Here is a 12,677-nt window from a genome sequence, read left to right as displayed (position 1 = left end):
ATTAAAAAAAAAAAAAAAATGCGTAACCTTCCTTGGAATACCCTTCCAAGGTATTGCCACCACTATTCAAAATCTAGGCTGACAGCATGTTCCCAGCATCAGCTTGGGAACATGCAGCATGGGATCCCCCTGTTATAATGTCCTCCAGCCCCAGTCTGTTCAGCACTAGGGGAAAATTATACTAACCCACTTCTGACAGTACTGAGCAGTAGGTGTGGGGTAAAAATTAGAAACAAAAAGTTTTTTATATTTTAATGGCGAACTACAGGTTCCAGCAACTACAGGCTCCAGTTTAGTTAGTGGGCATGATTGAACTTGTAGAAATACAAGTACCAGCATACCAGGGCATGCTTTTTTGGGGAACCCTATGCTGTTTGCCCTCCCGATTTTGCAGCAACAAGCTTTGAGTGCTAGTGCTGGTGACACTTTGAAGGGAAGGAGGTCACCCTTTTTCTTTAAATGTATTCATTTTGTTAAAAAACAAAAACAACAGAGCAGGCAAATCTACCTGTGATTTGTGGTTTTAAACCCACCGTCGACATCAACTTCCAAATTGCCAGGTATTGCATTCCTTCCACAGTCTAAAATATGGCTTGTATGTTTTTCCATAGCTTAATTTTTGGGGTATTTTTGGGACTTTTCCCTCATTATACATTTGACCAGATTTTATTTTGGGTCCCTTAAATAATGTAAAATGGTTTAATCCAGAATAACATGTGATTATCTTTCTCCCCACTCTACGCACTGGGTCCTGGCACTCACCTTTTCACCTTGCTGCTTGACAACCCCGAACTCTGCCCAACCCTCTTGGCAACTGCTGATGTGGATGCAGATACTCTAGAGGACTTTAATGGGGACATGGAGCCCTGTGTACTATTAGAGGCGATGATTCTAGAAGAGACACAAGAGGGCTTCTTACGAATCTAAAAACATTACAGAACTGACAATTATAGCTTGCTATAACATGTTTAAACTAGGACATTACAATTACAGATATACTGGATAGCGTAAATATCATTCTGCTTACAGACCAACTTTAGGCCAAAAATTATGTTAGGCCCAACACGTCTGTGGATATCACAGGGCAGGCAGCAGCAGAATAATCATGGCAAATGAAGGAATGTGATTGAGAAATCACCTGAAAGGCTGTGACGTGGACCTCAGATGTGGTTTCATTTCATCCAGTCTGCAATAAAAAATACAATCTTCCATAAATTACAAGATTAAATACTGGGGGACACAAAAATGCAGGAGACGTCAAATGTTGGGAAACTGTTGTTCTGACTTTTGTCCCACAAACCTTAAAAATGAGTGGAAAGAGTTTAGGTTATGATGCGTCTAACAGATAGAAAATAGAGGAACAGCAAGTAGAAAGAATGAGAGAATAGGTGCATTGTGAGGTCTAATAAAGTGAGAGCAACCCATGTCTCCAAAGTTTTTCCCTGCAGGAGTAGCAGAAGGACACTACAAGACACAGGGGGAGATATACAGTGTCAAAACATGTAAAAAGTGTAGAAGTTGCCCATAGCAACCAATGAGCTCTTAGCTATCATTAATCTAGTACATTCTATAAAATGATAGTTAAAAGCTGTTTAGTTACAATGGGCAACTTCACCGCCTGTCCTCTTTAAAAGGTTTGATACATCCCCCACCATAGTATGCCATGATACAACTGCTTGTTCAGAATACTTAAGTACACTCACCGTAGAGCTCCCGTGGTAGCTGACCTCGGCTGTCTTCTGCTTTTTAAGGCACGCAGTTTGTCTCCCTGGGTCAAACCATTTCTCTGATCCAACTCATCCTCTGAATTATTCTGCAGATGAAAACATGGTTTACTTAAATCATGAAGAATAATGTTAGTAGATTATCTTGTGAAAATGATAACATAGCAGCAAGAGGATTAGATAGGGAGGAGGAGCAAGTAAGAAAAATAAAGGAACGTTTAGAAAGCATGCAGAGGGTGATCGAGGAGTAGCATAAGGAAGTTCAAAAAGAAGAATATATAAGAAAAGGAGGAGAAGAAAAGGAATACAGTAGAAGAGGATAGGATATGCCATACCATGCATAAATATGGCTCTTATGTGACAGGAACAACAAAAAGAAATAAACAGGCCCAGGAAGCATGCTGAGCAGTACAGGGTGATGAGGAGAAATAAACAGGCCCAGAAAGCATGCTGAGCAGTACAGGGTGATGAGGAGAAATAAACAGGCCCAGGAAGCATGCTGAGCAGTACAGGGAGATGATGAGAAATAAACAGGCCCAGAAAGCATGCTGAGCAGTACAGGGAGATGAGGAGAAATAAACAGGCCCAGAAAGCATGCTGAGTGGTACAGGGAGATGAGGAGAAATAAACAGGCCCAAGAAGCATGCTGAGCGGTACAGGGTGATGAGGAGAAATAAACAGGCCCAAGAAGCATGCTGAGCGGTACAGGGTGATGAGGAGAAATAAACAGGCCCAGAAAGCATGCTGAGCAGTACAGGGTGATGAGGAGAAATAAACAGGCCCAGGAAGCATGCTGAGTGGTACAGGGTGATGAGGAGAAATAAACAGGCCCAGAAAGCATGCTGAGCAGTACAGGGTGATGAGGAGAAATAAACAGGCCCAAGAAGCATTCTGAGCAGTACAGGGTGATGAGGAGAAATAAACAGGCCCAGAAAGCATGCTGAGTGGTACAGGGTGATGAGGAGAAATAAACAGGCCCAGAAAGCATGCTGAGTGGTACAGGGTGATGAGGAGAAATAAACAGGCCCAGGAAGCATGCTGAGTGGTACAGGGTGATGAGGAGAAATAAACAGGCCCAGGAAGCATGCTGAGTGGTACAGGGTGATGAGGAGAAATAAACAGGCCCAGGAAGCATGCTGAGTGGTACAGGGTGATGAGGAGAAATAAACAGGCCCAGGAAGCATGCTGAGCGGCACAGGGAGAGGAGGAGAAATCCAGGCCTAGGAAGGGCAGCACAGACGGTGTAATGGTTAGCATTACTACCTCACATCACTGCGGTTGTGGTTCGATTCCCACTACAGCCCTAACTTTGTGGAGTTTGTATATTGTGCTTGCGTGGGTTTCCTCCCACACTCTAAACATACAGTATACTGGTAGGTTAATTGGCTCCCAACAAAAATGAATCCTAGTGTGTAAGTATGTTCATGTACATGTGGTAGGGAATATAGATTGTGGGCTACACTGGGGCAGGGACTGATGTGAATGGATAAATATTCTCTGTGTAGTGCTGCGGAACACAGAAGAAAATGAAATTTAGGCCTGACTGCTTCATTTTTGGTTAATTTGCACTTTAGAGCATAAAGGTCAACCATTGTCTTCAATGACTACAACAAGTCAGGCTGTAGGGCTATATCTCCTTGAGATTAAATTTGCTTGTAATTATGTTATGTAATCACTTCTCTTGGTTACTGCATTTTCTGCAAAACAGGGATATAAACCCCTGAACTATATCGGTCACCAGTTAAAAAAAACAGCAGCATAGAGGAAGGAACCACAGTTTCTGCTGGGCCTGTCCTATAGTAGGAGAAAAAATCTTGAATGGGCAGGAAAAGAGATTGGTGCAGTGTGAACAGAGATGGAGATACTGTAGCTTGGTAAGCAGAGGAAGTTTTAATAATCATGAAGAGAGATCAGTAAGAGGACAAGAGCGATGTAACTGTGTGATAAGAGCAACACATTATTAGTCAGTAGAGCTCTGGGAATATCTGTCATTAATAAGGATAATGGCTCCATTATGTTACACCGGAAGGAAAATGCTGATTGTCAGGACAAAGTGATTAGAAGGAGAGAACTCTCACACTGAGTCCTCTGTGCCCCCGCAGTACACTTATACGTACAAGTGTGTGCACTGCTAGAAGCTGACAAATGCTGAAATAACTTAGTCATGCAGCAGCTTTCATATGTCTGCATAACCTATGTCCCTTCCCAGCAGAGAAAGCATCATCACTTCTTACCATACACGACACAACATATATACTATTAATAAATGTGCTTCAATGACAACTATTACCAAAATCTGATTCTAAATTGCACAAAACTATTCTAGTACTGTTATGACTCTGAATTTGTCACTGTATATACTGCCCCTGACTAAAAGCTATTTACAGACGGCAGCACAATACACAACAGAGGGGCTCATTCAGAGTCCACTGCTGAACGCACATTCCCGACTATCGGGAATCTGCGCATGCGCAGGACCCATTCTGCAAGTGTGCAGAATGGGTCCTGCTAACACGCACACTAGCCCTTGAATGCCTCTGGCTGATTGACAGGCAGAGGCATTTAAGGGGCGGTGGGGGGCGGCCGGCGTTCACGGAAATGGGGCGCTTCCGCCCCGTTTTCCGGGAGTGGCCAGCCCAGAGACTGCGTGGATGTACTCAGTCTGCTGGGTTCGCAAGCCGGACAGCCTGAGTAAGCCTGAGGCGCCATCCACCATCGCAACCATTGACCGACGATGGTCGCAATGGTGATCCCAGCACTGCGACCTCTGTCGCAGTGCTGGGATCGCAAATGCAGCAGGGGGTGTCATATACTTCCTGCTGGATTTGCATGATTGCAAGGATCGCATTTGCAAAGCTGCCTGCATGCATACATCATATATCTATAGCCTGCGTGCAGCTTTGCAATTGCGATCCTTGCTGAATTAGGCACAGAGTCACCCAACAAAATCATAAATATAATGCAAACAAGGCAGTAGCTATCTCTTGGTGCAAAACCAGGAAGACAACAAGTGTACTACCGTCTAAGTATGCAGTCAGATTGCCGACACCAGAATGTTAACATTGTTAAAATGGCGACATAGTAAATGTTGACACCTGAAAAATGGACAGACTGTCGATATAGGAAATGTCAGCTTTGTCGTAATGTCGACATTAGGTTTAGGGGTTAGCGTTAGGATTAGACTTACCTTAAAACCGCATTGTTGAGATGTCTGACCATGTGGACATTTCGTCAGTCGACATGGTTAATGTCAACATGGTGAACATGTCGACAGGCTCGATGTCAACATAATGACCATGTTGACATTATAAATGTTGACATGATGAATGTTGACCTAATATACCTAACTCCACAGGAACATGATTAAAGAGAACATCATAAAAAATGAGTGTGAAACGGGTCCAAGACTCCAAAACAGATCTGCCAATCTTGAAAGGCCCATCATTTTACTAGTAACGGTCTGCAAATCTGCTGATCGTTACCATACACTAGGAATATACAGCCCCCATTGATATGTGAAATCCATCATGTTGGACAACCTGATTTACCAATTCCAATTAATTTTTGGTTGAAATCTGCGATCTGTAAACCCCATACATTGCAGATTTTTTTTTTTTTTTTTTTTACGCAATCATCAGCAAATTGCAGAAATATAACAATCGATTGCTGAGCATAGCAAAGGGTTAGGATATCACAGTCACACTTAAGGCCCCCATACATCAGCAATCGATTGTGGCAATTCTGCGTTCACTTGGCCTAAAAGCTTCCAATCCTGGGATTCGGGATTGGCCATAAATGGCTTTTTTTACATGCTGGACAGCGCTGAACACCTTCCCCCAGCTTGCACTGTGCAGCGTGACGTGAGAACAGAAGTCACGTTGCGCAGCGCCGGTTGGAGGGTCCCACCCCCTGTCCTGGGTGGTTATTGAAAGCCGGGAGCCCTGCACGCCACCCAAAATCCCCGCTGCCCGGGAAGTAACTGTGGAGGCTGGGTGGGGTTTTTTTTCTTAGAATGAGGCCAATCCTGGCAATCCTGAATCCCAGGATTGATAAAATGGCCCAGGACTGGCCTCCCTAGTTACTAGTAAAATGATGGGCCTTTCAAGATTGGAAGATCTGTGTTTGCTAAAAATGATCTGCATATCACTGAAAAAGATCTGTAATCTATGGGTTCAGATTGCTAAATTGGGAAATCCTAAAATCAGGCAACGAATCTTCAAATTGTTCAATTGTTGTTTTCTGATTGCTGATGTATGGGGGCCTTATCTCTTATTATAAATGCTCTTTCATGGAAAGAAGACATAATGAATAATACACCTGGAATGGAACTATTGCAGGCATATATCTAATAGATAATCACATATTCTACAGGTGATCCTCAGTGCAAGCTGTGAATCATGTGTGTAAGGAGATAATTAAGTCATGTAATTAAAATAAAGAAATAGCATCTGTCAGTGCAGATGGCCAGTATAACTCTGCTCAGTGTGAGAACGTCTTCAATGTTATTAGCGCATACCTCAAATAAAGCCACATAATGATAACAAACAGTTAATTGAAACTATGGGGTAAATTCACTAAGATTCGATTTGGTCCCGATTTGTCCCGTTTTTCAACTTGGATAAGATCGTTCAAAAACGGCCGTTTTTTTCACTTAAAAAATCGGGAATTTACCAAGCTCCCGGTTTTGACAGTATCGTTTTGATTGATGGTGTATTTGGTCGATCCTGTTCGTTTTGAAGCCCCGATTTAACTGGCCGAATTTCTCTCCCGAACAAGCAGCCTGCACATATCAGTGAAATATGTGCAGACTGCTTGTTTATTTATTTTTTATTTTTAGGGTTCATTTTTTGGAAAAAATTGACATGGGGTCCCCCCTCAAAAGCCTAACCAGCCCTGGACTGGTCAGCATGTTCTGGTAGCTAAAATGACTGTGAACAAAATGAGTAGGGTTCCACTGTAATTAAGGTACCAGCACCAGGCTGCAGGGCCAGTCCTGGTTTTAATTATAGGGGGGAAAAAAAATGCATAGGGCTCCCCCTATAATTAAAACCAGCACCGGACCCTTTCTAGCAGGGGGCTGATGCCACAGGCAGGGAGCCTTTCACCGGGCCCCCCAGCGGCCAATTAATGTTCCGCATGCTGGTACATGTGTTTCTCTGAATACCAGCATGTGGGGAGGCTTGCTGGGACCTGTAGTTCACCTGTAAAAAAATGTGTAAAAAAAACACAAAACACACACACCATGAAAGTACAGTTTTATTACATACACACACACACACATTATCAGGAGCGGTCCCCTTGTCCAAAGTAGGCATCCAAGGTCTTCTTAAAATAAAAAACGAAAATCACGATCCATGCAACAGATACCAACTAGGATGGTTGATATCTCGGGAAAGAAACGCTCAGACGCGGCTTCTGCCTTTATAGAGCCGTACCTAAGCATTCATTGGCTGAGAGGTGAGCCCCCATCTCTCTCAGCCAATGAACGGCTCCTCCATAGAAGTCAATGGAGAGCCGCAGGTTACTAAAGTTTATTCTGCAGTTCCCACCATTGCCTGGTGCTGGTACCTAAATTACGGTGGAACCCTACTCGTTTTGTTCCCCAATTAATGTCCCACATGCTGGTACTTGTGGTTCTCCAAGTACCAGCATGTGGGGAGACTTGCTGGGGACCTGCAGTTCAACTGTAAAGACAATGTTGATACTTCTATTTTTTTTACACACCACATACACTATTAACCCACCACCCACCGCCCAGGGGTGGCGGGGATAACCCCGGGCTATCAGCCTAGGCCAGGGGTGCCCTGGAGAGGGGGACCCTTTTATTGGGGGGGTCCCCAACTCCCCAATGATCCCTGGCCTGGGCTGACTAGCGGTCAGGACTGATGCTGCGGCTGGGGGGCCCGGTGAAAGGGCTCCCTGGCTGTGGCATCAGACCCCCCCCCCCGCTAGCAAGGGTCCGGTGCTGGTTTTGATTATAGGGGGGCCCCTACGCAATTTTTTTCCCCCTATAATTAAAACCAGGACTGGCCCTGCAGCCTGGTGCTGGTACCTAAATTACAGTGGAACCCTACTCGTTTTGTTCCCCGTAATTTTAGGTACCAGGACAGGCTGACAAGTCCGGGGCTGGTTATGCTTTTGGGGGGGGGGCGTTCCCTACGTAATTTTTAAAAAATAAATTAGCACTTGCAAAACACTTTCCATTAATAATCATACACAAATCACTCGGATGTTGAATGACAACTCACAGCTCAGGAGGTGGTGCATTTGAAACTTCTATTGAGTCCCCGATTTGAGTGTAAAACGCCTGACTTTTGCAAAATGAATAATGGTAAATTCCCGATTTAGGCAGAAATAAGTGAAAAGTATTTCCGAATTGAGCCGATGGTGATATTATTTCTATTGGTCAAAACAGCCGAATTTGTGGCATTAAACCACCCGATTTCAACACCAAAACTAACACAAATCACCCGACTTTAATGATAGTAAATTCCCGATTTGCAAAAAAGTTATATTATCACCCGAAAATGCAAATCGAGACCAACACAAATCATAGTAAATTTACCACTATGTGTGAAATAGCATGAAAACGAATATTTAATTGAACTAACATTCTATTACTTAACATAATTATTAATGGAAACAAGATAATTACCTTATCTTCTGATAAAAAAACACAAGGTACATGTGGTATTAGGTGAGGACTGAAGGAAAACGGTATAATTATTATAGCTCGGGTTTGTGAATTATGTGAACTCGGTTTGCAATGCGATAATGGTCAAAACATAATATGTATTAATATAGATAACTGATTCAACTCTGTACTACGCAGTGAGAGGCTTTTAATAATGTACACCGTGCGTGATCACAAGTGCTAAACTTAAATTTAATATTGGAAACGGTTAAAATAATGTATGAAAAATAATGGTGAACTAGTGGTAATTTGTTAGTGCAAATGATCATTCTGTAATAATCCTGCTCCATGTGATAGTAAAACTTTTATAGTACAAGCCACATATAACAGGACATTACTAACATCCAATTAAAGCCCTAGGTCTTATTAGTAATGATGGTAACATAGCAGAATTAAACATTTCTTTCATAAAACCCTTAACTATAGTTGAATGTATCACTGCATGGTGACATCTTCCCAAAGATGTTACTGGGAAGATGACAGGGACATGAAGTCAGGGTAGGCAGAGCCTCCCCTGTCATACTCCTGAGATTTGATATAAAAATTATTAGAATAATACAAAGAAGAAATGTATAACTTATACACATCTTCTTTGTTTATAGTAATCATTTTTAAAGTAAACACTCACCAGCTTTGTGAAGCTCCCTAGGACTGCAGGGAGACGAGAGATGAGGCAGCAACAACTCAGCCTCGCTTCTGTATAGTCAGACACTGCTTTTAAAGCTGGGGGCCGGGACACACCACGGGCAGTAAGCTGCACAGGAAGAGAGCTAATATAGGCATGCCTCTGAGTATGGGGGGGCGTGCCTTGAGCACTGATGGACACTTTGGATGTGTCATGTGACCGGGAAGTGCACTGCAATGTTTAGAGATCGGAGCACAGTCAGAAGCAGCAAGAGAAGACACAGTGATACAGGTAGCAGAACTAATGGACACTGAAGCTTAGTGTAGTGAGGAGAGAGTTACAGTGAGTAGGGGGTGAGGCAGGCTCACAGCACTCAGACCCATCTCCATGTATGCCTCCCCAACCATTGACCTCAAGTCACTGGAAAATGGTGCCACAACGGAGGAGGGACCCACTTGCTGGGGCCCCCTGCACCCACTGTAAAAACACCTATGCATCTCCAATTGTAACTGAAGAGGCATAACTGGCTTTAACGGGGTTCTCTCATGTTGGCAAATTTCAGCAACAGCATGTGGACATCATTGCAGGATATGCACAGTTGGATGTATGCATACACATGCAGGATTGCAGGTGTATCATGTGCACAAAGTATAACCACCCTGATAATAATGAGGGTCAAACCAAGCGTAGTGAAGGGGGCGGGTGCACCACAAAGTTATGTACAACTCTGCCTACAGGTGAATATATGCATTTAGGGCATCATTCAGCTAGGATCGCAAGTCCACTGCAAAATTATGCAAATGACTGATATCGCACCATGATAGCAGCACTATATCAAGACACCACCAGCTTATAAAGCCGCCCACTTCCCACTACATACATCTGCAATTCAGCGAAAACATCGGTAACATCGGACCCATATGCACAGTTGTGGTTGAGCTTGACCTGGCTCACAAACTGCGAAACTTCCTGTCACCATCTAGACCTCTGACTGCGTATGCCATCGCAGGGGCTTAATTATGCACACCCCTGTAACGGCATTCAAACGTCCACCCCCCCTCTCCACCCCCAAACGGCACTTCCTGTCAGTCATTTCTCTGTGGCTCTGCGTATCCACTGTACTTGCTTTAGCGATCGCAGCAGCCGGTGCACGCAGTCACTCTACAGGGCATACCATGCGCAGAACACAAACATCGATCGGATGCGTGCATCCGCAGACTTGTTAGCCTAGCTGAATGATGCCCTTAGTTCTATGCACAAAATAAAGGAGCACTCATTGACAACTTGCGTTCACCTCAGCATCGGGTCCGATATGTTTTGATCCTGTTCCAAACAGAGGAGCTCATTCAGACCCACTTGCTGCTGCCAATAGTATGCTTTGTGTATGCATTGTGCGTATGCATCACAGTGCGCGTGTGCATACCTTAGCGAAAGTACACAATGCGTTCGCTCGCTGTGCATAGACAGCCCAACAGAGTGAGTGACAGGGGAAGCCGTTTGTAGGTGGCTACAAGGGCTGGCCATTGAAAATGTGGGAGTGGAGGTGCAAACGCAGGCGTGCCTGAGCATCTCAACGGCGATTTAGAGGTGTGCATAATTATAAGACAGCATCATAGAACACATCACCTGGCTTGTTTTTACAATGAAGTGCTCGCAGTGCTTGCGGAAAGGTATGGTCAACCTCAAGCGCTGTGATCGCATCCGATGTTACCCGATGTACCAATGGTTGCATACACTTCCTGGGGCATGATGTGCACAAGTGGGCGTCTTAAAACAGGCTGGTGGGTGTCTGCATACACTATGTGATCACTCTCTAAGAAATACTGGGCATACTAATGCATTGCTCTGCCTACGCAATTTACATACACATCGTGCGAGCGATTACATGCACATTAATCACCATGCTTCCTTTAACGATTACCTTACTGTAAGTAACAGAACGTGCCTTACTTTAATTTATACCTCTTTTCCACCAAAAACCCGAGAAACAGCACCATCAATCTGGGTTATTTTCAGGTCAGCCCGTCACACTGAACCTGGGTCTGCCCTGCTAAACTTGTGAGATCATAAAAAGTAGGAGGTGACTGCACCACAACCACCAATCAGCTCATTCTAGGCATGACCCAGGTCGGATAACCCGGGTTGTGCCCTTTACACTGCAGCATTACCCAGGTCCATCCTGGGTCCGACCCTGGTAGCTACCTGGGTTGGTGTAACAATTCCTGAAGGGAATCGACGCCAATGACTGTAGAGCGAAGGATTAGGTAAAAAGATAGGTTTTGGGTACCCCTTGTAGACTGGAGATGATAATTACTGAACATAACAGGAAAGTCCAGCTACAGCCTTGAGGGCTGGAATACCTGGCTAGCGGTGGCCGTTTTGCCTTGAGGGCTGGTGAGGTGTTGCAACCTTGAGGACTGGCAAGTCTGGGTGAAAAGCTGCCTTTGGGCTGAGTAGCATGATGCGGCTTTGGCCGTGTAGCAGCCTTGAAGGCTGGTAAGCCTTGGCGAGAGGCAGCCTCTGGGCTGAATATTATGCGGCTTTGGGAGTGTAGCAGCCTTGAGGGCTGGTAAGCCTTGGCGAGAGGCAGCCTTTGACCTGAATTGGATGTGGCTTTGGCCATGTAGCAGCCTTGAGGGCTGGTAGACACTGGCGTTGGTGCGCTAAATTGCGCACTAAGGATGTTGAGGTGTGGCCAATGTCGCTGGGTTGACACAGGCATTGGTGCACTGGATTGCGCACTTAGGATGTTGAGGTGCGGCCTATGTTGCCGGGTTGACACAGGTGTTGGTGGATTGGATTGCGCACTCAGGACTGCGGGTGCACTCTGTGCCGCCGAGATGACACAAGCGGCTGGGAGCAGGAATGCACACTGTGCCGCCTAGATGACACAAGCGGCAAACAGCAGATGTTATGCGGACCGTGCCACCTGGATGGTACAAACGGCAGACAAGGAAAAAGCAAACAAGAGAACTGGAACTCAAATGACACAAACAGGAGACTGGCCACAACCGGAAACACATGAGAAACGCTATCACCGGCATGGAGTGAAGGGCTGACTGCAATTTAACAGATACAGGGTCCAAACAGAGCAAGTCCTGCAGGCCTCCCTAATTACAGACTCCTGCACCTGGCCTGTGCACACAGACAAGACAATCAATTAGTGTGCAGCTGATACTGCACAGAGACAGTAATTACTGAACACATGAGATCAGCACACAGACAGACAGGAATTAATGCAGTATCCCAGCAACAACTAAGCCTGGGAACTGCGACCAAAATTATCTGTTAACCGCAGATCCTAACAGTTGGATTGCCGGGTCACTTGACCCGGGTTATTTTTCAGGGACCCTTTTACACAGAGCTGCAACCCGTGTAGACCCCGCAATAACCCAGGTTTTTGCGCTGGTGTAAAAGGGGTATAAGTGTTTGTGATCGTGCTAATTCATAAATAATTAAATTCAACTGTTTATGTTATTATGTGTCTGAATATCAGATATGTACTGAAAACAATTACGTTTTCACACTGAGCAGAGTTATACTGATCATCTGCACTGACAGATGATAGGTCTTTATTTTAATTGCATGTTTTAATCATCTCCATACACTCATGGTTCACAGCATGCATGGGACA

At 44.7% G+C, this 12,677-nt stretch overlaps 1 protein-coding gene across 5 annotated transcripts in view; it reads right to left on the bottom strand.

The window, feature by feature from the left end:
- Nucleotides 1-12,677, bottom strand: part of CDC14A (cell division cycle 14A) — a 109,827-nt gene that overhangs the window by 9,782 nt on the left and 87,368 nt on the right. For all 5 annotated transcript variants that reach the window (XM_088451291.1, XM_088451293.1, XM_088451289.1 and 2 more), the window contains 3 exons: nt 1,704-1,813; nt 1,139-1,186; nt 763-891 (listed from right to left, as the gene is read on the bottom strand). In XM_088451291.1, the coding sequence (XP_088307417.1) occupies nt 763-891; nt 1,139-1,186; nt 1,704-1,813 (287 nt within the window). The remainder of the gene's footprint in view (nt 1-762; nt 892-1,138; nt 1,187-1,703; nt 1,814-12,677) is intronic.

This window comes from Taudactylus pleione, unplaced genomic scaffold, assembly GCF_031769625.1.
Source record: "Taudactylus pleione unplaced genomic scaffold, aTauple2 ptg000546l, whole genome shotgun sequence".
Lineage (NCBI taxonomy): Eukaryota > Metazoa > Chordata > Amphibia > Anura > Myobatrachidae > Taudactylus > Taudactylus pleione.
Note: the sequence above shows the minus strand (reverse complement) of the source record. Positions and strands in the feature narration are given on the sequence as shown.